Consider the following 25,032-nt stretch of genomic DNA (forward strand, 5'->3'; position numbering starts at 1 on the left):
TTTGAAAGACGACTAAGAAATTATTTTATCATTCTCTTTTGCTCAGGAGGCATTTAGTCTTGGGGAGCAGTATGTATGCATTAGAGAACTTACTTCATTAACAGCTCTCAGCCAGGCCTTTGGTTATTGAATGTTGACACAGAATATAAAACCAACCAGCCAACCAACCAACCAAGCAATCAGCAACTCTACAGAGCTGTGTTAAGGATACTGGACTTTAACTCCTTGATTAGGGGGTATTACCAGCTGACCTGGAAGATGGATCAGCATGGTCAAAGGCTATAAGTTATGATGTTTGCCTTTTAAAAAGTAAATGCTATTCTGAAGTTCATAGTTTGTAGCTTTCAACGGACAGTTGAAGTAGCAGCATGGATTCATGGATTCCGTCTTGGGTTCTCTTCTTTGCCTCTTTCCTCGTGGTTTCTGGCTTGGTAAGAAAACAATTAGAAAAATTTGGGGCATTTGATATTAGTTGTTAAAGAAATAATTGTTCATTTTTTGTTTTTTATGAATTTCGAAGTGTTAGTGAAATGAGCATTTCTTTTTGGCGAGCAGGGCAGGCAGGGCACAGGGAGTGAGAGGAAGGCCCGCAGAGAGAGTCAGAGAGGCTGATGTGAGGTTATGTTCTTCTCTGTGTTTCATTATTGTGTGACAAGCCTTCTTTGACAGAAAATGTGAAACTTGAAAATCATTCCGTTTTTATTGCTGAATGACATCACACTGCAGTTATACTAACATGAGACAGGAATGGAGGGAATGCTATTGTCACAGGCTCAGCAAACATTTACAGCATTGGGCAGCATGGGACTTCTCTTCTGCTCCCACCTGAATTGAGCCCAGTCCTGCTGAGGGACAGGCAGTTTGTACCACAAACCAATCCAGGGTTATAAATGAAGTTCCAAATGCTTGGTGGGAAAACTTTAGTTGTGATTTAAAAATAAGAGTTCTTATATTATGCTGATATTCTGTGAATGGGAACTATAGCATTGGGAACAAGAGAAACCATTTGATAACATTAAAACTGTAATTATGAAAAATACGTGATAACTTGTTTTAGTAGGAATGCTTTGGCATTCCTGCAAGTAGCACTTGTTACTATCAAAGAGGATGGTAATCATCTAACTAGCTCATACCCACTGCTTGCCAAATGTTCCAAATGATTCTAGAGTTTAGATATGTGAACCGTATTTACATAAAATTGTACCTTACATTTGTGTAACATTTTCTTATAATTTCAAAGTGCTTTCACACTTCTGCCCAAGATGGAGCCGTAGGTAGATACACTTTGCCTCCTTGTACAATCTAAAGAAAGACAACAACAAATTTAAAAGCAAAAAATAATCAGAACTGCCCCAAAATCAAATGGTATAGAAATCAGACAACCAAGGAGTTAAAGAAGAGCCATTCATTCAGACTGGTAGGAGAGGTGGAGATGGGCAGCTGGGGTGGAGGGGATGCACGGCAAGGTGGCAGCTGGAGGACCGGGGTGGCAAGACGGTGGCTGGCGGATTGGGGGGTCCCACATTTGTGTGCAGATAAACTGGAACAACCCAGGGTTCCAGCACAGGGAAATAAAGCCTCAAAATCTCTGGCTGTAAAACCCTGTGGGGGTTGCAGTGGTGGGAGAAACTCTCAGTCTCACAGGAGAGTTTGTTAGAGAGACCTACAGGGTCCTAGAACATACACAAACCCACCTACCTGGGAATCAGCACCAGAAGGGTCTAATTTACTTGTGGGTAGCGGGAGAAGTAACTGAAAGCTGGAAAGAGCTGAGCAAGCGGCATTGTTCCCTCTCGGACTGCTCCCTCACATACAGCACCACAACACAGAGAAGTGGGTTGCCCTGGCCAGGCCAATACCTAAGGCTCAGTCCCTTACACGTAACAGGTGTGCCAAGACAAAAAGATATGACCCAAATGAAAGAACAGATTAAAATTCCAGAAAAAGAACTAAGTGATGAGGAGATAGCCAATGTGTCAGATGTGAGTTCAAAATCAAGATGCTCACAGAAATGGTTGAGTAGGGTTGCAAAATAGAGGAAAAAGTGAAGCCTATGAAAAAGTAAAATAAAGGAAAATATACAGAGAACAAACAGTGAAGATAAGGAGACCAGGACTGAAATCAATGATTTGGAGCAGAAGAAAGAAAGAAACATTCAATTGGAACAGAATGAAGAAACAAGAATTCAAAGAAATGAGGAGAGGCTTAGGAACCTCTGAGACAACTTTAAATGTTCCAACACCCGAATCATAGTGGTGACAGTGGAGAAGAGGAAGAACAACAAATTGAAAACATATTTGAAAACATAATGAAGGAGAACTTCCACAATCTGGTGAGGGAAATAGACTTCTAGGAAGTCCAGGAAGCTCATAGAGTCCCAAAGAAGTTGGGCCCAAGGAGGAACACTCCAAGGCACATTATAATTACACTACCAAAGATTAAAGATAAGGAGAGAATCTTAAAAGCAGCAAGAGAAATGGAGACAGTTATCTACATAAGAGTTCCCATAAGACTATCAGCTGGTTTCTCAAAAGAAACCGTACAGGCAAGAAGGGGCTGGAAAGAACTATTTGAAATAATGAAAGGCAAGGACCTATATCCAAGATTATTCTATCCAGCAAAGCTATCATTTAGAATGGAAGGGCAGATAAAGTGCTTTTGGGATAAGGTCAAGTTAAAGGAGTTCATCATTACCAGGTGCTTATTATATGAAATGTTAAAGGGATTTATCTAAGAAAAAGAAGATGATCAAAACTATGAACAATAAAATGACAACAAACTCACAACTATCAACAACTTAACCTTAAAACAAAAACAAAAACAAACTAAGCAAACAACTAGAACACTGGAACAGGATCACAGAAATTGATGGAGATCACATGGAGGGTTATTAGTGGAGAGGGGGAGGAGAGAATGGGGGGAAGGGTACAGGGAATAAGGAGTATAAATGGTAGGTACAAAATGAACAGGGGGAGGTTAAGAATAGTATAGGAAATGGAGAGGCCAAAGAACTTACATGTATGACCCATGGACATGAACTAAGAGGGGTGGGGAATGCTGGTGGGGGGTGTGCAGGGCAGAAGGCAATAAAGGGGAGAAAAAAATGGTACAACTGTAATAGCATACTCCATAAAATTCTTTAAAAAGGTGCTTTCACATGACATCATATAACCCTCAAAATACCAATACAAAACAGGTATTGGCCATATTTTATTGATAGTTTGAGTATCAGGAAGGTGAAATGACTTATTGTTAATTGGCGGAATTAGGAATATAACCCAGATCTCCTATATATTGAGCTTTGTACAATACAACAATACAGAAAGTCCACTGAGCTTTTTTTTAATAGTCACCCGAGGACATTTTTTTTCATTGCTTTTAGAGAGGGAGGAAGGGATAGAGAGAAACATCGATGGGAAAGTGAAGCATCAACTGGTTGACTGCCATATGCAACAGACAGGGGGACTGGCCTGGCCCAGGATCCTATGCATCCTGAAGGTAGAGGGGAGGGGTGGAAAGGAGGGGGTGTTGCATGTGCCAGCACCTGGACTGGGGATCGAACCTGCAACCTTTCAGTTACAGACTGACTTTCCAACCAACTGAGCCACACCAGCCAGGGCAGTCCCATGAGCTTTTTTTTATTAGACTACATTAAGAAACTTCTCAGGTTCTCTTAATTTTTCCGTTGATATAGTCTTGGTTTCATTTGGTTACTTCTATCCTCATAAAGTTTTTTTCTTTTTTAAAATCACAATACTATCTATACCCATTGATATTTTTCTTTGATATTGTCTTCGAAGGCAGTCTTAAGTGAAATATGAAAGTAAACCATGATTAATGAAGTCTTCAATAAAATTTCTTTTTAAAGGATTATTATAAATTACAATAATATTTCAATGTTGGAATAAACTTTCAGGCTATTCAAATATTGCTCCATGAATCCTTTAGAAAGTCATGATAAAAGTGAACACATTTCAGGGCTCGAGTCCTATGCTCTGCTCTTTTGTCTGTGAACTTGGTTTCTTGTTAGTTTCACTTTCAAATTCACATAGCAGGATTTTTTAAATGTGACATGGGAAGACCCTTTGACTCTAATTCAGCTGTCTTAGGTATATGTTGGAAAGTAATTTATAGTAATAATGGAAAAAGTCCTCACAGATGACTAGATATAAATTGAAACAAAAAAACTATTTATATCCTGGGCAAAATAATAATGTCTTCTTTCATGTGTTTGTTTTCCAGCCAACTCCAGAAAATTTTGGTGAGTGTATTTTGAGATTTGCTCTAAGTTGTATAAAAAAAGTTATTATATAATAGAACAACAGAACAGAAGAAGTTAGGACAGATTTAATGCTAAGCACATCCATAATTGCATTGAACTTTGGTCAAATGCTGGCTTCTATTGATATACTGAGGAATGTTTTATTGTCCCTGTACGAGATACCAGCAGAAAAACAGATGGTGGTGTAGGAGAGGCCAGGCACAGTGACAGACACACAGACATCCATAAATGCTCGCTATTATTATTTTTGCTATTTATGACAAATCAGATGAACATCCTATTCAGTTGTACACTGAGAGATTTGGCCACATTATTCACCCCTTTGCAATTTAAAAGAGAAATTTAAATTTAAATTAGGAATTTTGCTTGAGAGTTCCAAGGTATGCTATTGCAAAGGATACACATTTATGGGTAGGCTGGACTGGTGTGATCAAATTTAAACATTTGCTTTTTATTTAATCTAGTTATCTAACTTAGCCTTCCAAATTAAGCTTAATATTATATAGAGTAATCAATTTCTTATTCCTGAAGTTATTTGGAATTCAAGGGACATGAATAGGACAAGAGCAAAAACCCCATAGCCTCAAGCCTGGGCCATAAGAATTTCTGAATCAAAGAATCAATGAAACAAACAAACAAACAAACAATGTATATGTATTAATTTGGAACCCAGTAGTGACTTATCTGAGGCAAAAAAACTTGCTCATTTCTAATTCGATAATTGATAAAGATTTTCTTGTTTTTAAACACAATGTTCAATGTACTTTTTTTTTGTTATTTTAAAGATGTAGACGGTGGCATTGACCAGGATATATTTGACATCAATGAAGGTTTGTAATTTTTTTACATCCTTTGCTTTTAAAAATATATTTTATTGATTATGCTATTACAGTTGTCCCATTTTTTCCACCTTTGCTCTTCTCCACCTGGTACCCCCCTCCCACTAGCATTCCCGGCCCCTTAGTTCCTGTCCATGGGTCATGTGTATAGGTCCTTTGGCTTCACATTTCCTCCACTGTTCTTAACATCACCCTCTCTATTTTGTACCTATGAAATTATACTTTTTAATCCCTGCACATTTCTCCCTATTATCCCCTTTTCCCTGGCCAGCTGATAACCCGCCAAGTGATATCCTTATCTATGATTCTGTTCCTCTTCTGGTTATTAGCTTGGTTTGTTTTTTTAGATTCAGTTGTTGATAGTTGTGAATTTGTTGCCCTTTTAAAGTTTGTGGTTTTGCTCTTATTCTTTTTCTTAAATAAGTCCATTTAACATTTCATGTAATAATGACTTGCTGATGATGAATTCCTTTAGCTTTATCTTGTCTAGGAAGCACTTTATCTACCCTTCCATTCTAAACTATAGCTTTGCTGCATAGAGTAATCTAGGTTGTAGGTTCTTGTTTTTCATCACTGTGAATACTTCTTGCCAGTCACTTCTAGCCTGCAAAGTTTCTTTTGAGAAATCAGCTGATGGCCTTATGGGAACTCTTTTTTAGGTACTGCATTTTTGGGACTATAAGATGCACTTTTTTACCACATTTTTTGCTTCAAAATTTTCTTCCCTATTTTCCTCCTCTAAAACCTAGGTGCATATGGGGTCCGTACCACAAGATGTGTCTAGGTTTTAGAGGAGGAAAATAGGAAAAAAAAATTTGAAGCAAAAAATGTGGTAAAAAATGCATCTTATGTGGTAACTCTCTGCTTTTCTCTTGCTACTTTTAAGATTCTCTCTTTATCTTTAACCTTTGGTATTTTAATTATGTATCTTGGTGTGGTCTTCTTTAGGTCCAACTTTTTTGGGGCTGTCTGTGCTTCCTGGACTTGTATGTCTATTTCCTTCACCAAGTTAAGAAAGTTTTCTTTCATTATTTGTTGAAATAAGTTTTCAATTTCTTGCTCTTCTTCTCCTGTAGCATCCCTATGATTTACATGTTAGTATGTTTGGAGATGTCTGAGAGGCTTCTTATTCTATACTGATTTTTTAAATCTTTTTTTTCTTCTTGCTAGTCTTGTTGAGTACTTTTTCTTCCCTATGTTCCAAATTGTTGATTTGATTCTCAGTTTCCACTGTTGATTTCCTGTAGATTTTCTTTTATTTTACTTAATGTAACCTTCATTTCTGCCTGGGTCTTTTAATGCTGTTGCCATACTCCATGAGTACTTTGAGCATCCGGATAACCAGCGTTTTGAACTCTGCATCTGATAGGTTGGTTATCTCTGTTTTGTTTAATTATTTTCCTAGAGTTCTGTTCTGTTCTTTCAATTGGGCCACATATCTTTGTCTCCTCAGTTTGGCAGCCCTCTTCACCTCGTGTTTGTTTCTGTGTATTAGGCAGAGCTGCTTTGATGCCCTACCTTAGTAGTGTGGTCCATTGTAGAATAGCAGGCCTGTAAATTGTGTGGGGTGGAGCTTTAGGTGATCACCAGGGTGGTGCAACCCACTTTACTGCTTTGTGGTTGTGTGTGCAGGGAGGGCTCAGAGAGGGGACAATGCTTCTGCCTGGCTTCTGGAGGTTTGCCCAGGAGGCTGTCTCCCAGCACTTGCCCTGTTTCCAGTCACTTCACTTTCTCCCCATATGCCACTTTTGCCCTTCCAGATGTTGCCCTGGTGCTGAATCCCAGAGTGGAGTGGGCCTGCATCAGTCCTAAGTCTGAGTGGACCCTTTAATAGGTGTCTCCTGATAATCTGCCAGTTTCTTCCATTGCCCCAACCCCACAGATTTTTACAGCCAGGAGTAATGGGGATTTATCTTCCTGGCACTGGAACCCTGGACTGCTGGGTAGTCTGGTTTGGGGCTACGATCCCTTGCTCCTGAGGTGTCCCTCCTGATTTTTATCCACCACAGGTGAATGTGGGACCACATATTCTGCCACCTCTCTGTGCCACTCCCATGGCTCTGAGCTTCTCTGCACTTCACCTCTCTCCATGTCTCCACCCCTCCTACCTGTGGCTCCTTTAAATCCTTGGTTGTTGGATTTTCTTACAGCTCAATTTTCTGAATGTTCTGGGTGATATTTGTTTTGTTGTCTGGTTGTAATTTTTTTCTGCAGTTGTGTGAGGAGGGGAAGCCTGTTTACCTGCACCTCCATCTTGACCAGAAGTCTTTACAGCCTTTATTAAGTGGGAAGTTTAAACAAATTTGCTAACATGAATTTTTATCTTTCTCTTAGATTTGGGACTGGATCTTTTTGAGGGAGACATCAAGCTCAATGCGGTAAGTTGAACCAATGCAAGGAATAATCTCCTATTAGTCATTGAGAGCTAAAATACAGAATATCTAAGACTGATTGGACAGCATGGCTTAGTTAAGCCCAACAGTCTCTAAGTGCACAAAATCATGGTGACACATTTATTCAGTGAGTACATTGTACTGTAAGGGAATCATATATTAGTGTCTTCTTGATCTGTTACTCAGATTTCTGTGTGGTTAAAGCCACAATCACTCACCATGGATGCCTTGGTCTTTTTGATCTTTCTGATTTTCATTACTGAAACAGTAAGATGTTTTCATTTTAAAATAGAGTCTCACTGATTCAATCTAGTTGAAACAAAGTTAAACTAAATTGATAGACATCTTCGATAAATCAAGCTTTTTACCCTGAGATAAATTTTGTGACTTCTACACTGAAAGCTAAAAATAATGTTGCCAAGTACAGGTCCTCCCATACCTTTCATACAGTCTTCCCTCTTAGTGAAGTCATCACCTCACGTCACCGAATAAGTAAAAAATCCAGGTGTCACCTTTGCTTCTTCCCTTTCCCTCACCCTTCCATTCAGTCCATCAGCAAGTTCTGTCATTTCTGTCTCCAATGCATGCCTCAAAAAATCTACTTTTCTCCTAATTTGTCTTTTTATTTCAAATACTGCCCTTTTCTAAGGGAAAACTGTCCCTGTTAACAACAAAATGATCATTTAAATAGACAATGACATGATTTCACTTCTTGTCTTGAAAGTCTTTGATAGCTTCCTATTGCATTTAGAATATTATCCAGATTTACCCATAGGCTTCAAGACCGTGCATAAATTAACTCCTGCTTATTTCTCCTTCCATTTCTTCTCTTTTCCTCTTTCCCTGACTTCCCCTCCCCTTTCCTCTTTACCCCTCCTTTCTCTTCTCCTTCTCAACTCATTTCTTTTTTCTCCTAACTTACTAGGCTACTGGACTCAAATCTTCTCAAAACATATCAAGCATATTCCCATGTCAGAACCAGAGCAACTACTGTTTCCTCTGCTTGAAATGATCTCCCCAAGGTGTCTTTCAATCCTGGCTCTTTCTTATTTTTCCTATTTCACCTTAAATGACATTCTTTAAAAGGGTCCTGTCCTGGCTACTTTATCTAATGCACTACCCCATCCCTTTACTCTTATCCACATACTTCTTGTCTCTTCCACTAGGTATTACTTCCATTAGGTAAAGACCATAGTAGTTCTGTTTTTGGCAAATTTGTTTTCAGGAAATCCTTGTTTTCTAGAACAGTGCTCATTTTGTTGACTGGATGAATACATTAAAGTGAAATATTAGTTCTTTACTATAAAAAATTCAAATTGTTTAAAACACTTTTGAAAAAATTAAAAAGTTTTCAAAAAACTTTGGCCTAGCTCATATGACTTTTTCTGACTCTGTCAGGTCATGATTATTGAGGTTTTGCTATCACTTCCTTCTGGTATATTTTTACTCTCTTGAACAGAAAACTAGTCTATAAGTCTACTGCTATGTATAATTCAGTTTTACAACAATCATTCTTTAGATGGTTTTACATGACTTCTTTTTCAATTCTATCAACAAAATTAATGATAGCAATTTCTTCTTAAGAACTTTGTTCTAATGTGGTACCAGTAGAGGTACACACACATGCACACATGTGCACATGCATGATCATTTGTTTAGCTGACTGGGGGGAGAGCTTAGAACTTCACTTATTTCTAGATTAACTATTGGTTGTTTCATAAGTTTGTACTTGATTCATTTAATTACCCTTTTCACATTTATTTTTGACAGGTACAAGGTAGAAATTCCATCATTGGAGAAAACTATAGATGGCCTCACACCATTCCATATGTTCTAGAAGATAGCTTAGGTTAGTATACCCCTTGGAATATCCATAACTAATGTATATTGCAGAAGGAATATGATTACAGTATTTCCAAGGGTAGAAAATTATGGCCTTTAAGGGTTTTTGTTTGTTGTTTTGTGTAGCTATGTATAGTTACTTAAAAAATAAGCAAAGCAAACAATGAAAAGAACCTAAGTGACTTTGTCTGAAATATTTGCTGAGCTTTGACCAATAAAGGAATTAATTCAACCAACATTTATGAAGCACCTACTCTGTGCTGGATCATTTCATTTTAGGGACAAAAATATTAGAGTGCTAGTCTTTATTTTAAAGCAGTGGTTTCTCATATGTTCAAATTTGAGTAAAAAATAAAACAATCAAACAAATAAGACTCTAGGAACTGGTGTTGCTTTACCAACATTTTATTTTGCCAAGTCAGGAGCTTAATCAACAAGAATCCACTATCTTTTATCATCCTTTTTTCATAAAATAAATAGTGTTTTAATAGCAAAAAGTCAGAAGAATCTAATCCAAAACTAAGAAAAAATTTAATTGTAATGGGCAACTCTAAACCTGATTCTCATTTTATTTATTGACTAGTGAAAATGGTATCTCTGACCAGCATCAGTTTAGGAACTGGTGTTTGGGAAAGTTTTCCTTAAAGATCATATATTTCAGTGGGGATTCAGATAAACAAAAAGCTAATTATAATAGAATGGAATAAACATAATGATTAATTGTGTGTTCAAAGAGCTATGGGAGTAACCTAGGTATAAAGGCATAATTATTAGGCAACGGGTGGCACTATGCAGCAAGGCTGCATGCAGGTTGTGCAAGTTGTACACCTCACAGAAGTGCTGCAGAGGGGGCACAAGTGGGACTGAAATTGAGTTTGCATTCTGTTCATCAAGAGACATTCATTTCTTTGCACGAAGTGCTATTCATCCACCAAGAAAGTGCTTACAGCGTTCTCCCAGATGATGTGCCTCTTTCTAATGTGCAGAAAGGCACCACCTGGTTTCACATGGCTTCGGACAGCAAGGGAAATGTTCCCAGGGCAGATGTGCAAAGGCATGGGGAAGGGAAAAGCCCTGATTCAGATGGGAAGTAGAGAGATAATGAGGTTGAACAGGTAGGTAGGATCCAGACTGGGGAAGTCTTTCTCATATTAAAAACTTGGTGTTTTTTACCTGGCTGGTGTAGCTCAGTGGCTTGAGCGCGGGCTGCAAACCAAAGTGTCGCAGGTTCGATTCCCAGTCAGGGTACATTCCTGGGTTGCAGGCTATGACCCCCAGCAACCGCACATTGATGTTTCTCTCTCTCCCTCTCTTTCTCCCTCCCTTCCCTCTCTAAAAATAAATAAATAAAATCTTTAAAAAAAACTTAGTGTTTATACTGATGGTAATGTGGAGTTACCAAAAGTTTTAATGTGGAAGAAGATTATTACTTTGGCTGCAGTATAGAAGATGTATCATTAATAGAGCAATAAGAAAGTAGGGAGATCAGCTAGGAGACTATTGAAGACATTTAGGGAAGCACCAAAGGGTTTCTGAACCAAGACACTCTTAGTAAGGACAGACAAGAATGGATAAATCTAAGAGAGATTTAGGAGACAAATGTTATATTTGGTGATTGACAGCAAGAGGTCAAGAATGTAGTTCCAGGTAAAGGGATACTGATGCCCAGGATTTGCACATCTTGGTATATCATAGTGCTTTTAAGAAAAATAAGGAATATGTCTTAAAATGAGTGGGATAGAGAGGTGTGGTGAAAATTAGACTTTGGAATGCAGAATTTGAAATGTGTCAAGTACACTGTGGTAGAGATATCATATAGTGTTGGTGGACAGCCTGGTGTTCAAGATAGAGAAGAGAAATATTTGGGAATTATGAGGATATAGGAAAAGGCTGAAGCTGTGGGTATGAGTGAGAATCTTTCACAGTGCCTTGCATGTAACAGGTACTCCACAGATAATGGATCTGACTGAACGCCCCCTGAAGACTGTGTTTCACGAGATGGCCAAGGATGAAACTTGGCCTGGGAGAGCAACTCTTTGGACTTGGCATAGACAAGGGATCTGATAGAAGTTGTTGAAAAGGGAGAGTTAGTCAGAAACATAGATTAAAAAACCAAGCATAGGGTAGAAAAAACCAAGGCAAAAGTAATGAACAGGGTTAGAAGTTTAAAAAGCTCTTGTAATATGAGGAGAGAAAGATGTTTATTGACTTTTGGGATTGGGGAGAATCAGAAAGATTTGAAGCACTTTTTCTGGTTTAAATATTTTGATTACAAACTTAAAAATACTTTTGTGTATTAAAAAATATATATTATCATGAACTGCATATTGATGATTCAGCTAAAGACAAATTGTATATATAATGATGATCCCGTAAAAGTGTAATAGAGCTAATACATTCCTATCACCAGTCACTGTCTAATCGTAGCACAGTGTTTGGGATTATACTGGTGTAGGCAAACCTACTGTACTGCCAGGCACAAAAATACAGCGCATACAGTTATGTACAGTACTTAGGACTTGATAATGATAATAAATGACGATGTCACTGGCTTATCTGTTTATTAGACTATTAATCATTATTTTAGAGTATATTCTTTCTACTTGTGAACAATTTTGCTGTAAAGCGGTATGCATGTTACCCCAGTGGCAGCCTCATATATCCCATGTCTACCACGTCTCTTGATGATGTCATTTTCCTCTGTGCTCGATTTAATCTTGTGTTTTCTGGAACAGTGACTTGCTGCACAGGCTTGTAGCCTACGAGCAATAGAGTATACCGTGTAGCCTCGGTGTGTAGTAGGCTCTGCCATCTGGGTTTGTGTACTCTACAATGTTCACAGGACAAAAATCACCTAGCGACACATTTCTTAGAATGTAACTCCATCATTAGTGATGCAAAATTATCTCTGAATATATATACTATATATACACATACACATATGTGTATATGTATACACATGTACACATATACACACATAGTATATAGAAAATTTTATACACATACATATGTGTATATATATAATTTTAATACATTTATTCTTCTAGGTGAATTCCATGAAAGGTCAGTGAGCCTTAACATGACTGTGCCTCTTAGGCTATTTTTGCCATGTATTTTAACCAAAACTATCATAACCTTGTGAGCTCTATGTACCTGTTTTTCAACAGCATTATAAAAAACTGTGTATGCATTGAGGACAGTAGGTATTTATCACCTTGCAAATCTGAGGCTTAGGTATATTATAGGCATTTAATAAGTATTTTAAAAAATCAACTGATAGTCCTGACTGGTGTGGCTCAATTGGTGAGTTGTCATCCCACAAAGTGAAGGGTCACTGGTTTGGTTCCCGGTCAGGACACATGCCTGGGCTGTGGGTCGGTCCCCGGTCAGAGTGCATATGCAAGGAAGCTGGTCGATGTTTCTCTGCCACATCAGTGTTTCTTTCTCTCTCTTTCCTCCTCCCTTCTCCTCTCTCTAAAAATCAATAAATAAAATCTTTAAAAAAATAAATTGATAAATATATATGAAAGAAACATATTAGGTAAAAAAAAAAACTCAGCTCAGATCCTACCACCCAAACTGTACACATTTTTGAATAGTTATAACTATGGTTTTTAAAATTTTTGTTCTTTTTTCATGTAATATTATTGCATTGTTTAATGTTATATAATTTTTCATAACATAATTAAACTTCAAATTTTTATAGGCCATTTCATCAATTCAATGATTTTTATTCTTTCTTATTTAGAAAATACTAACCTATGTTTAATAGTGTAACATAGAAATTATTCTTTATGTTTAAAGTGAGAAGAGTATTTTCTCACATTTCAAAAGTTTTTCTGATTACAATTTTAAAGTTCTATTTTATTTTTATTTAAAATTTTTTTCAATGACAGTTGACATAATATATTAGTTTCAAGTGTACAACACAGTGATTGCACATTTCCATAACATGAGATTTATACCATCTTCAAATGACTCCAACTAGGAAAATCACTAAGCAAGGCCACTCTTATGTGTGTAGCAAAAGTAGTTACTTTTGAAGGGTTTTCAAGGAACAGGTGATTTTGGAAGGCCAGAAATCACTATTACTCGAATTCTGGAGGGCCAGAGTACTAAGTTCTGCCAGCAGGACTTTGGTCTTTTAGCTTAAACTTTAGGAGTTATTTGGCTGGTAGGTGCAACTTCCCTGAAAGGGAAGAAGCCATTTATAGCATCCAGTGAAAAATTTTAATTCCTTGCTTGAGTACCAGATCTGAGGTAGTAGGGGAGGGGAGGTAGGGAATAGAGAATGAGGGTAAAGAGTTAGGGATGGAAATAAAAGGTCAAAGTGCTAAAGGGACTGACAAGGGGGAAATAATCTAGAACAGCTAATTACTTAACTCCTGGGCTTGTCCAGGACCTGCCTAGGGCTTGCCTTATCCTACCCAGCCTGGACATTAGATAACATGATCCCAGGTGGAGCTTTTCTGCATCTGTGACATATGGTGAATTAAGATCGTTTGTAAATAAAGGCAGATGGTGAATAAAGACTTTATTATGACAGAGAGCTCTACCTTTTAAAAAATTTTTCTAATTTTATTTATTTATTTATTTATTTTTAGAGAGGGGAAGGGAGGGAGAAAGAGAGGGGGAGAGAAACATCACTGTGTGGTTGCCTCTCCCATACCCCTTACTGGGGACCTGGCCTGCAACCCAGGAACGTGCCCTGACTGGGAATCAAACCAGTGACCCTTTGGTTTGCAGTCTGGTGCTCAGTCCACTGAGCCACACCAGCCAGGGCAGAGAGCGATACCTTTTGCAAAACTTTCATATCTGTTTCCTTGATTCTGAAACAGCTCAATGCAGAATAGAAGCTGTCCTCATTAAGTTTTGAGAGGCCTAGATCAACATGCTACTTTTCCATTTTGTTCTAAAATAGTCATGTGGTAGTCAATATCATCACCCCTTATCTTAAGGAAATGTTTGATTTGAATTAGTAATCCAAATGTGATATTTATGGTACAGAAAATTTGGAAATAATTTAACTATTTGACAACAGGAAGTCACTTACTTGTGTTAAAGTCATATAATGTAACCATTAAAATGGTAAAAGTAATAATGATGATTTTAATGATTTATTTTGTGAAAAAACAGTTTATAAAATATGTAGACTGTGACTTTATTTTTAATAAAAATATATATGTTATATATGTATGTATTCATAAGCAAACAGCATGATGAGGGTGATTGATTATTTCTGGGTGATAAGATTTTTAAATTTCCTTTTTTTGGTTTGTAAACTTGTTTATAATGAACATGTATTATTTGTGTGGTAGTGTAAAAGTTTGAATTTTCAGTGCCTCTTATAGATTCATAGATCTTAGGGCCTTATCTATGTTAACCCTGTGTTGACCTTCACTTGGACGAGGTGTTCTGAGTACAGTCATGAGTTACCTAACCACAGAGATATACTCTGAGAAATGCACTATTAGGCAATTTACTGGTTGTGCAAACACCATAAGGTACACTTACACAGAGCCAGATTGTATACGCAAGGTATACAGTATAGCCTAGTGTTCCTAGGCTGTAGCCCTGTATGGCATGTTACTGTATGAAACAACATGAGATTAAATCAAGCACAGGAGAAAATGATGCAATCAAGAGATAATGTTAACATGAGATATCTGAGGCTGCTGCCTATGTAACATGGCACACATTTTTTTTAAGTAGAAACTGTGCACTCTACAGTAACAATAGAAAGCTTTTGTATAGTAAATACGTAAACCATTAACAGTCACTTATCATTATCAAGTATTGTGTACTGTGCACACTTGTATGTGCTATACTTTTACATGACTGGTAATGATAGCACATTACGGTAAATTTGCACCAGCGTCACAACAAACATGTGAGCAATGTGTCTTGGCTGTGACATTAGGGTGGTATGGCTCTAAGCGACAGCAATTTTTCAGCTCCGTTACAATCTTATGGTACCACTATCTTGTATGTGGTCTGTCATTGACCAAAATGTTGGTGTGGAGTGTATTACTGTAATCATTTTTATATGTCTGTGTTAAGGTATGTAAAGGGGCCCTGAGCGGTGTGGCTCAGTTGGTTGGGTGTCGTCTGGGGAAGTGGAAGTTCTCTGGTTCAATTCCCGGTCAGGGTACAGGCTTGGGTTGTGAGTTTGGTCCTTTGTCAGGGTGCAAATGGCAGGCAACCAAACTGATATTTCTCTCTGATGTTGATGTATGATGTTTCTCTCCTTCTCTTTCTCCTTCTTTTCCCCTCTTTCTAAAAATGAATAAATAAAATCTTAAAAAAATAAAGTTGTAAAGGGGAGAACAAAAATGAATATTTGATACAGGTTCATTCTATTGAATGCTTGGACCTTCACTTCTACTTTCTATTCTTGTCTTCACAATATCCCTGCAAATTGATTTTAACTCCCCACTGAGGTAATGATAGCATCATAGCACCAAAGGTAAATAAATTGGCAAAGGTTACACGTAAAAAATAAGTAGTGAGGAAAACATGGATAACTTGGATGTGTCTAGCTCCAAAGCCCAAGCACCTTCTACCCTAAGGATGTCTCCCACCTCCCTGCAGCCACCACCCTCCACTTCAGCAGTACCTGCCCCCATTCCCTCTGTGCCAGTCTCTCCACCTGCATCTCATACAGCTTCCTCCCTCTGAGCTTCTTTTCCTGCCTATCTTTGTTGCTTTCATACCTCTGCCTTCTTTGAGTTCCAAGTCAATCCAACCTCTTAGCATAATTCTTAACTCCAAAGCTATGGTTCTTAATTCTGTTTGGGGCCCTAACCTCACTTGTGAATCTTATGAACACTCTGCTTCCAAAACGCTCTTTGCAGATATAGATATGTAGATATATACTGTCCATACTATGTCAGCATATTCATGGACCCTCCCATCTCAAGATCCTCAGGTTAAAATCTTTACAGTGAGACTTTAAATACATGTTGCAGCTTCTCAGATAAAGCAGATGTCAGTGACTGTTCACTTGGTTGCTTGTGATCTAATGTATATGTTTCTTTGAGATAATGCACTTCTAATGGCTCCAGAGAAAGAAATATGGGGCGAAAGGGATTCGGAGAATAATAAAATATTTGCATATGATAGATCCTCAAATAACATATAGTTTCATTCAATGTTATTTCATTACATTGTTGATGAGATAAATATTTTCATTTGTTTTCTTCCTTTAGAAATGAATGCTAAGGGAGTTATCCTCAATGCATTTGAACGCTATCGCCTAAAGACATGCATTGACTTCAAGCCTTGGGCCGGAGAAACCAACTATATATCAGTGTTCAAGGGCAGTGGGTAAGTTAAAGAGTTTGTCTTCTAAGGGTGCTAAGGAGACCTGTTGTAGCCAGGGCATTATGTCACAGCAATTGCCCTGGGTCCTGACCTTGAGAGAGAGCTGGAGTTTCCTTCCCTGTTTGTTGGGTAAAAGACAGCTGGATTTAGTTTCTCTAGACATAAAGTACTATTTTCATACATGCAAGTAAACTACACATTTTTAAGATAAGGAGGGTGGGATTCCCTGCCATCCAGTCTATAACTTTGTAGACTTCAGCTACACCTTATGTCACCCTTCAAGTAAAACACGAGTGTGTGCATGTGTATATTTAAATTTATTTTAACCTAACGACTCTTACTACTTGAGTTACAAAGATGAGTGTTATTTGCTTGGAGCTTAGCAATACCTATTGGTTGCTATGCCTACAAAACACTTACGAATGGTCATCAGTATGGCAAGAACTATCTGAAAGACTTAGAAATTTCTAGGAAAAATCAGGACGAGGCTGACTATGGTGTGACTTGCTTTTATATTTTATTTGGTGTCAGGAAAAGTTCTCCAAAGGTCATCTGGTCTGGGAGATTCTCATACCTCACCAGGGTTATGAGAGAAATGAATTGTGTTGTGTGAAGGATCCAGGTGGGTAACCAAGTGGGTTAGGCATTGGGGAACTTGCCCTGAGACCCCAACCTGCATCATTATAACATCCTCTCCCCTTTCTCCTGTAAGCTGCTGGTCTTCAGTAGGAAATAGGCGTGTTGGGAAGCAAGAACTCTCTATCGGGCAAAACTGTGACAGAATAGCCACGATTCAGCACGAGTTCCTCCACGCACTGGGGTTCTGGCACGAGCAGTCGCGTTCTGACCGGGACGACTATGTCAACATAATTTGGGACAGAATTCAGTCAGGTATATTTCTCTTGTTTTCTTACATTTTCAGGTAGCTAAAGACTGAATGTCTAAGCATAGTGTCCTCTCCTGCCATCTGTACCAACTGTTAACAATAAGAAAACTCTGATGTTTTGATGTCTCACATCATTTAGCTGTAAGTCAGTATGAGATGGAGCAGGTGAAGGTCGGTGGAGGACAAGATTCCAGAACCCCAGTACGTTTGGGCCTACTGTGATCTTAGAAACCAGCGTTCCCTAAAGCAAGTTTTATGGAGTGCTGTTCCTCAATATGCTCACGGGTGTTTTGTCAAAAGGAGTCTGTGGTCACGTTAGTTTGTGAAATACCAGATTAAAGGAAATTCAACTAACACTGCTGTACACTTCGGAATCTCTTAGATTAACATGAATGGTACATCTCCGAGAGAGGAATATTTCTCCAAGTGTCCTAATTATGGTCTTTCCATGTTTTCGCTTTGTGGAGCATTTGGATGTATTGTTCCATGGGACCCCTACTGGGAAACACTACAGTAGCTGGACAACCTTGACTTTTAGTGACTTTGTGTTCCAACAGAGAAAGGTCTTTACATCCATGTCTGACCAGAGCTCATGTTTTCCACGGTAACTGTTAGTTCCCCATCTGCACTGCCTCTGTAAGACACGGTGGAGGGAGCTGCACTGCTATCATGTGGGTGCCATGAGGACTGCTGAGGCCCCTGACAGCATAACCTTAACATGGAGGCTCTAGCCCTGTACTCCCGCCTCCCCACAGTGTCTTGCTCTCAGCTGGGGTAAGGCACAGCAGCAGGCTAAACATTTCTGGAGCCAGAGAAATGTTTAGCTTTTCTCCATATCTAATTCTTTAGGATTCCCAAAGTCTTATTTTTGGTGAAAACTTCTGCCTAGATTTGACAGCACATTTGTGTGCTTCGGAGATCAGGTCTACCTCATTGTGCCCACAAAATCACTTGATGTCAAGCTGCAATCCATTGCCCATCAGTATGGTGTTAAGCAGCCTGGCATCTTCTCTAAATATATTCATTTAAAATACAACTATGTGTGTTCCAGTAAGCATGAAACCCCTGACTATGTCAATCCTTTCTAATGACGCGACATTATAATACCCAGGTCCCATCGCTCCACCCCTCCCTTTCATCCCCATCTGCTGTGGATGCCCACACCCTCCCATCATCGCCTGCCAATGGCCCTGCTTGTTTCTTTATTTTAATTCTGATTTATTTTCCTTTTTAATTGCACTTATTAGGGTGGCATTGGCTAATAAAATTTTATAAGCTTCAGGTGTACAATTCTGCGTTACACCGTCTATAGACTCTGTGTCAATAACACCTTTTAGAATTCTCCTTTCCATGTGCAGTTTTTAGAACCTTGGGCCCAATGCTAATGTCTAACTCTGGGCTGTAATGAAAACTTAGATAGGTTCAGCACAACCATTACTATCACAATTCTAAGCTTGAATATTATTCCTAAGGCAGGAATGTATGGAACACCTTTGAAATATGGTAGGTCAGTTGTAGCAAGGGTTACACTATGTTTATTACAGTCTCCATTTCTAAGTTAATAGCATTCAAAGTAAAATCAGTTGGATTTTGTGAATATCAAGTAATTAAGTTTTTTAAACTTTATTATTTAGGCAAAGAGCACAATTTTAACACCTATGATGACCAAGCCTCGGACACGCTGAACGTTCCCTATGATTACACTTCAGTCATGCACTACAGTAAAACTGCATTCAAAAATGGAACAGAACCCACAATTGTAACAAGAATCCCAGACTTCATGGATGTGATTGGCCAGCGAATGGATTTCAGTGACTCTGATCTCTTAAAGCTGAATCGCCTGTATAACTGCTGTATGTGATAGGTTCTTCAAAATGCCTTCTGTTTCTCTCCGCTATGTAGGAAAAAAATTATGCTCTGTACCATTTTGCTTAACATTGCTGAGTTTTCTGAAATTATAAAAGCTTGATTTTTTTTTAAAAAGAGCACCCAAATCCCAATCTACAATTTGGAAGCAATGTTTTTCTTCTCACACAGTTGGGCTTTCAGATGTAAAAATAAGTTGGGTCTTGAAGGAACATGCCCCATGCTGGTTTTTGAAACTGTCACTAATTCAAATGTGGACCAACTCGATATTCAAAACTCGTTTCAGCCCAAATGAGGTGGCCAGTCATAATATAAATGGGATTAAATAATCCGGGTATTGTTTTAATGATCTGAAAAACTAGAGGAGTATAGACTCAGGTTTCTATAATTAGATGATTTAATAAAAAGATGTGAGGCAGACAATTTATTCAAATCTGCAGAGTTGATCAGTGTCTTGGTTCTGCAGATATCAAGAACCATCTTCAAGCCAACATCACCCAGAATCAGTGAGATGTCACTCTTTAATGCCATTTTGGCACTCCCAGTATTTCTGTCATAAACTCAATTTTTATTACTTAGATTATCCTGTTGCAAGAGTGTCAATAATTGTTTTTTGCTTTTGCAGCCTCTTCCTTGAGCTTCATGGACTCATGTGATTTTGAACTGGAAAATGTGTGTGGTATGATTCAAAGCTCAGGCGATAATGCTGACTGGCAGCGAGTTTCACAGGTTCCCGGGGGGCCAGGGAACGACCACTCCAACATGGGCCAGTGCAAAGGTAACAGGAGAGAGATGCTTCTAGATTTTACTTGCACTCGGTGGGGTTCCTTTTTTCTTTGCTATGAAAGGCTGGCATTTTATCTCTAACTTCTTCCAGAATTATTCATGATAGCCCATTAGGATGCTACCAAGGAATTGGTTCTGTGCCTATAAGGACATAGTTAATTTCTTTGCTTTTGTTCTCTGAGTTTTTCTTTCTCAGTCAGAGGTGGGCTCTGTGAAGCCCTACCTCATCACGTATGCACTCACAGCAGGAGAAGACTGTCTTTCCTGAAAGACTTATCTCCAGGGCAGTGGGGTCATTTTCTGGAAGCTAGCAGAATACAGGAGACATTCTAGTGAACAGCACTAGGCTGTGGATTAGTCAGCTTCAGAATTTCAGCTGGTTGTGAGTACCTGCTCCAACTACAAAAATACTTAAAATGAAGGTAGAAAATGCCTTCATTTTTCAATGTAATGCCTTCAATTTTTTCATTGTAATTTTATTTTGAATTAAATACACATTTTTTTTTGTTTACAAGTACCACATTTTTATTTATTTTCTCATGTGGGGGCAAATATGTAAAACTAGACTTCAGAACCCAGAGCCATTGCTTGACAGCTCAGATCGCCTGGGCAGGGTGGGAGGCCCCTCAGAGTGAAGAGGTGCTTTCCCTTTTTAGGGCAGGTGGTGGGGGGGTGCAGACATGTTTTCTAGTGTGTTTTCCTCATTATATCTGGCTGTGGGGGTGCAGGCAGATGTTTTCTAAGGATATAAACTTGCCACGAGTATTAAATAAACCCTAGAGATCTAACACACAGCACAGTAAATATGAATAACAATATTGTATTATAATAATAAAATTGGCTTATAAAAGACTAGAACTTACTTATTCCAACCACTAAAAAGAAACAAATTTTATGTAACATGAGAGAGGTGCTGGTTATCACTACAATGGCAATCATATCACAATATATAAATGTATCTAATTAACATGTTGTACACTTCAAATTTACACAATGGTGTAAGTCAAACATATTTTAATATGTTTTAAAAATATTTATTTAAATGCAGATATCTTTTAAAATATATATATATTTTTAAATGCAGATTTGGATAGTGGAGAGTGGTCTTACATAGACCACAGCAGTGGGGAAGAAAGGGAGGGAGGGGAGAGAGAGAGAGAGAGAGAGAGAGAGAGAGAGAGAGAGAGAGAGAGGCACTAGATCCAGCAGGTGACACTTTTCTCCATTTTTGAAAACGAATGACTACAGTAGGGAAAGGTGGCCTGGTGTTGTCTCTTTCATAAACTGTCTGCTCCTAGAGCTGTATTTAAATGTCCCACATGGTGCCCTGCATACCATGGGACGAAAGTGGAACTATGGTGCCCACAAGACACACGTTCCTATGTCCAGTATCTGTTTTCTCTCAATTCTGCTTTTATCCTTGTAACAGGTTCTGGTTTCTTCATGCATTTCAACAGCAGCTCCGTAAATGTGGGGGCCACCGCAGTGCTGGAAAGTAGAAAGCTGTATCCTAAAAGAGGATTTCAGTGCTTGCAATTTTATTTATATAACAGTGGAAGTGAAAACAACCAACTGAACATTTATATCAGGGAGTATTCTGCAGGCAATGAGAATGGCACTTTAACCCTGGTGGAAGAAATAAAAGGTACAGTATCAACATCCTCATTGCTTGGGTTCAGAGTGAGGCAATCTTAACTCTCTGTGCCACAATAACTTACAATAGGCTGGGGGCTATGGGCTTATTACTTTTCAACTTAGAACTGGTCCTCCTTGTTTTATGCTGTGGGAAGCAGTCATAATGAGGGTCCTCTGTGTGTACTAATACAGGGGTTTTCAACCAGTGTGCTTCAGAATTTTAGTAATTATTTTATGTGTGCCATGAGATGAAAAAGGTTGAAAATTGCTGCTTTAAGATGAGGCATTCACCTAAGAAGCTGTAATCAGTTTCTGACACTGAAGAGGTCAGTTCCTGGAAAGTAATAGTTCTTCCCACCTTGCAAGGCAAAGTGGGAAGAATTATGGGATCCATGTAACAAAATTGTGGAGAAGACCCAGGAAAGACTGGACCTGTCCCCAAACAGGGTTGGGGGCCTCTCCTGGTATCTCAGATGGGCTTTAGCTGTTTACTTCCCAGCTTACATCTTAACAAATGTATCATCAGACTGGAAAGGGGACTCTTCTTCTAATTTCTAGCTTAAAAATAAGTCCCGGTGAAGGCTTCTGATTTTTATGACTCAAGTTACATGGAACTTCTGGGGCAATTCCTGAGGAGAGAGAGAGGAACACGAGTGGGCACCCACCCCTGATTGCAGTCATGGTCAGAGAGATGGGTCATGTCCATCACCAATTAAAGCGGACGGTTAAGAAGGTTCTCTGAGGAGGAGGTGCTGTGGGCTGGCAACTATATTACTGTCTGCTCCATATGGTGACTTCTTGGTTTGAATGAATTGAGTAAAACCTATTATAGAACCTATCTACAGTATGCTATATGTCATGCCATTCCCCTCCCCCACCACTGTTTAACCATGAGAAATGCTCTGAAAACAATATTTTCCCTTGTGAATACCAACAGTGAGGTTTTTTAATGTCATTTTATATATACACATACATATACATACACACACACCACATACTATACATATATACCTTATATGTAATTATACTATATATGATACAGTATACTATATATAAGATATATTTTATATAGATATTCCTTTCTATTAGTAATCTGTGGTCTTATCATTGATAGACAATAATGCGGTGCCCTCATCATATCTGGCGTGTCATTGATAGACAAAAGGTACTTAAGGAACTTGCTTAGCAGTCCAGAATTTAAACTGACAGTACTGATAATACTACAGTGGGAGCTCTCAGGAAAGGTTCCTGTTCAATCTAGGATCCATTCATGGACAAGGGAATTTCCTGTAATTTGGATATTTCTAAGTTATTTTCAGGCAATTGTGTTTTACATTAAGTGCCAATATATTTAAATTTTAAGTCATTGTTTTAATTATAAGTTTCACATAAATTGAGTTGTTCTCTACCCGGGCTTCTGAAAAAAATTAAATATACTATTTCTAATTTGTGTGTGTGATACAGGAAAATAAGATAGGATAGAATAGCTATGCTGCTAACTAGGGGTGGGGGAAGATAGTGGAGAGGGAAGTGCAGGTTGGGGAGGAAGGAGGTGGTACTAAATATTAGATACATATTTATGACGTTGAATCAACTGGGAATGGTCTATGGAGTAAATTGTAGGGTGTAGGCCTTCTAGGGTTTGGTGGATTCCTGTTTAATACTGTCAAAAGGTTGACTGAAAATTTTGCCTGTGAAGGAAGTGTTCCACTCAGAGTGTAAATACATTACAGGAGGCTTTGGTTGAGTATCACAGGAATCATGGGTACAGATGTAGTATATTGGGCTTGCTTGACCATTTAATTAACACAGAACTAAAATGGAATGACAAGTAACCCCTAAGTAGGGCATGGAGTACTCATGAATTAGATGCTGTTGTTGGCTCACCCATCTCTGGGAAAGGATGACCTGTCTGAGAAGCAGCTAGATAAACATCCAAATATTGCACAGAGGAGTCTGACCCCACAGAAACACCTCAAAGTTAATGGAGCTGGGCTAGAGAAGTGAGAAGGCCATTAACTGAAGCCTGTAGGAATCAATAGCTCTGGGATAAACATTTGTCCAAGAAGGTTAGAACTCTAATGTTGATTTGCATATGAATCATTGTCCTTTGTTTTCTGTGAAATAATAATGTCTGTTTTGCAGATATACCCCTCGGGAGCTGGGAACTTTACTACGTAACAATGAAAGTAACCAACAAATTCAGAGTGGTGTTTGAAGGAGTCAAAGGCACTGGTGCATCATCAGGTGGCTTATCGATTGATGACATCAATCTTTCAGAAACACGGTGCCCTCATCATATCTGGCGTATAAGGAATTTCACACAGTTCATTGGCAGCCTAGATGGAACTCTATATAGTCCTCCATTTTATTCTCCTAAAGGTTATGCCTTTCAGATTTACTTGAATCTAAGCCATCCTGAAAATGCAGGAATATATTTCCACTTAATCTCTGGAGCCAATGATGATCAATTACAGTGGCCATGTCCTTGGCAACAAGCCACGATGACACTGCTGGATCAAAATCCTGACATTCGACAACAAATGTCCAACCAGCGGAGTGTAACTACAGACCCATTTTTGACCACCGGTTCGTGACTCATTTTGTTTATTGCTGGTGCATGGTCATTGCTCTTGGAGGGGCAGATGATTTGGGAATGGGAGACTGCACAATCGGGTGCCTAGGGAATTTTGAGCCCAGATCTTGGGAACAGAAGCTACTTAAGGGAAGGGTTTCAGCAGTTGCAGACTGTCAAGAATGTCAGCAGGAATGCTAACATATAAAGAGATACTGACTGTAGTCTCGGGAATGGATGATCATACCTGAATTCCCAGTGCTGTGCCAGGCATGTAGGTTTTATTTTTATTTTTTGTACTTTTATTTTTTTAAACCTGAAATTTTTTTCTTTGATCCAGCAGACTTACAAGAAATTTTAAATCGTGGTTATTAGTTAAATCCAAAGCTAGTAGGACCATTGGTTGTAGAGTCTGACATGCCTGGATTGAAATCCAAGGTTTGCTTCTCATTAGCTAAGCAAATAGACCTTGAGCAAATAATCTCCTAGAGCCCCAGTGTCTCACCAGTAAAACTGGAGCTGTAATAATAACCACACAGATCTGTTACGAGAATCACTGCAGATCAAGTGTGGAAGTTATGGAAGGCCTGGTATGGAGAGGCCCT

General features: G+C 38.6%; 1 protein-coding gene across 1 annotated transcript in view; it reads left to right on the forward strand.

Annotated features, from left to right (window-relative positions):
• The first annotated feature begins 218 nt into the window (after positions 1–218).
• MEP1B (meprin A subunit beta) overlaps positions 219–25,032 on the forward strand; it is a 31,966-nt gene continuing 7,152 nt past the window's right edge. The window contains exons 1-11 of the mRNA XM_045850166.1: positions 219–431; positions 4,243–4,261; positions 5,068–5,112; positions 7,456–7,499; positions 9,285–9,363; positions 16,565–16,682; positions 17,392–17,570; positions 19,200–19,418; positions 20,057–20,209; positions 21,647–21,862; positions 23,998–24,441. Of these exons, the coding sequence (XP_045706122.1) occupies positions 369–431; positions 4,243–4,261; positions 5,068–5,112; positions 7,456–7,499; positions 9,285–9,363; positions 16,565–16,682; positions 17,392–17,570; positions 19,200–19,418; positions 20,057–20,209; positions 21,647–21,862; positions 23,998–24,441 (1,579 nt within the window). The 5' untranslated portion in view covers positions 219–368. The remainder of the gene's footprint in view (positions 432–4,242; positions 4,262–5,067; positions 5,113–7,455; positions 7,500–9,284; positions 9,364–16,564; positions 16,683–17,391; positions 17,571–19,199; positions 19,419–20,056; positions 20,210–21,646; positions 21,863–23,997; positions 24,442–25,032) is intronic.

Source organism: Phyllostomus hastatus, unplaced genomic scaffold (genome assembly GCF_019186645.2).
Source record: "Phyllostomus hastatus isolate PE091 unplaced genomic scaffold, TTU_PhHast_1.1 phas_contig_80, whole genome shotgun sequence".
Lineage (NCBI taxonomy): Eukaryota > Metazoa > Chordata > Mammalia > Chiroptera > Phyllostomidae > Phyllostomus > Phyllostomus hastatus.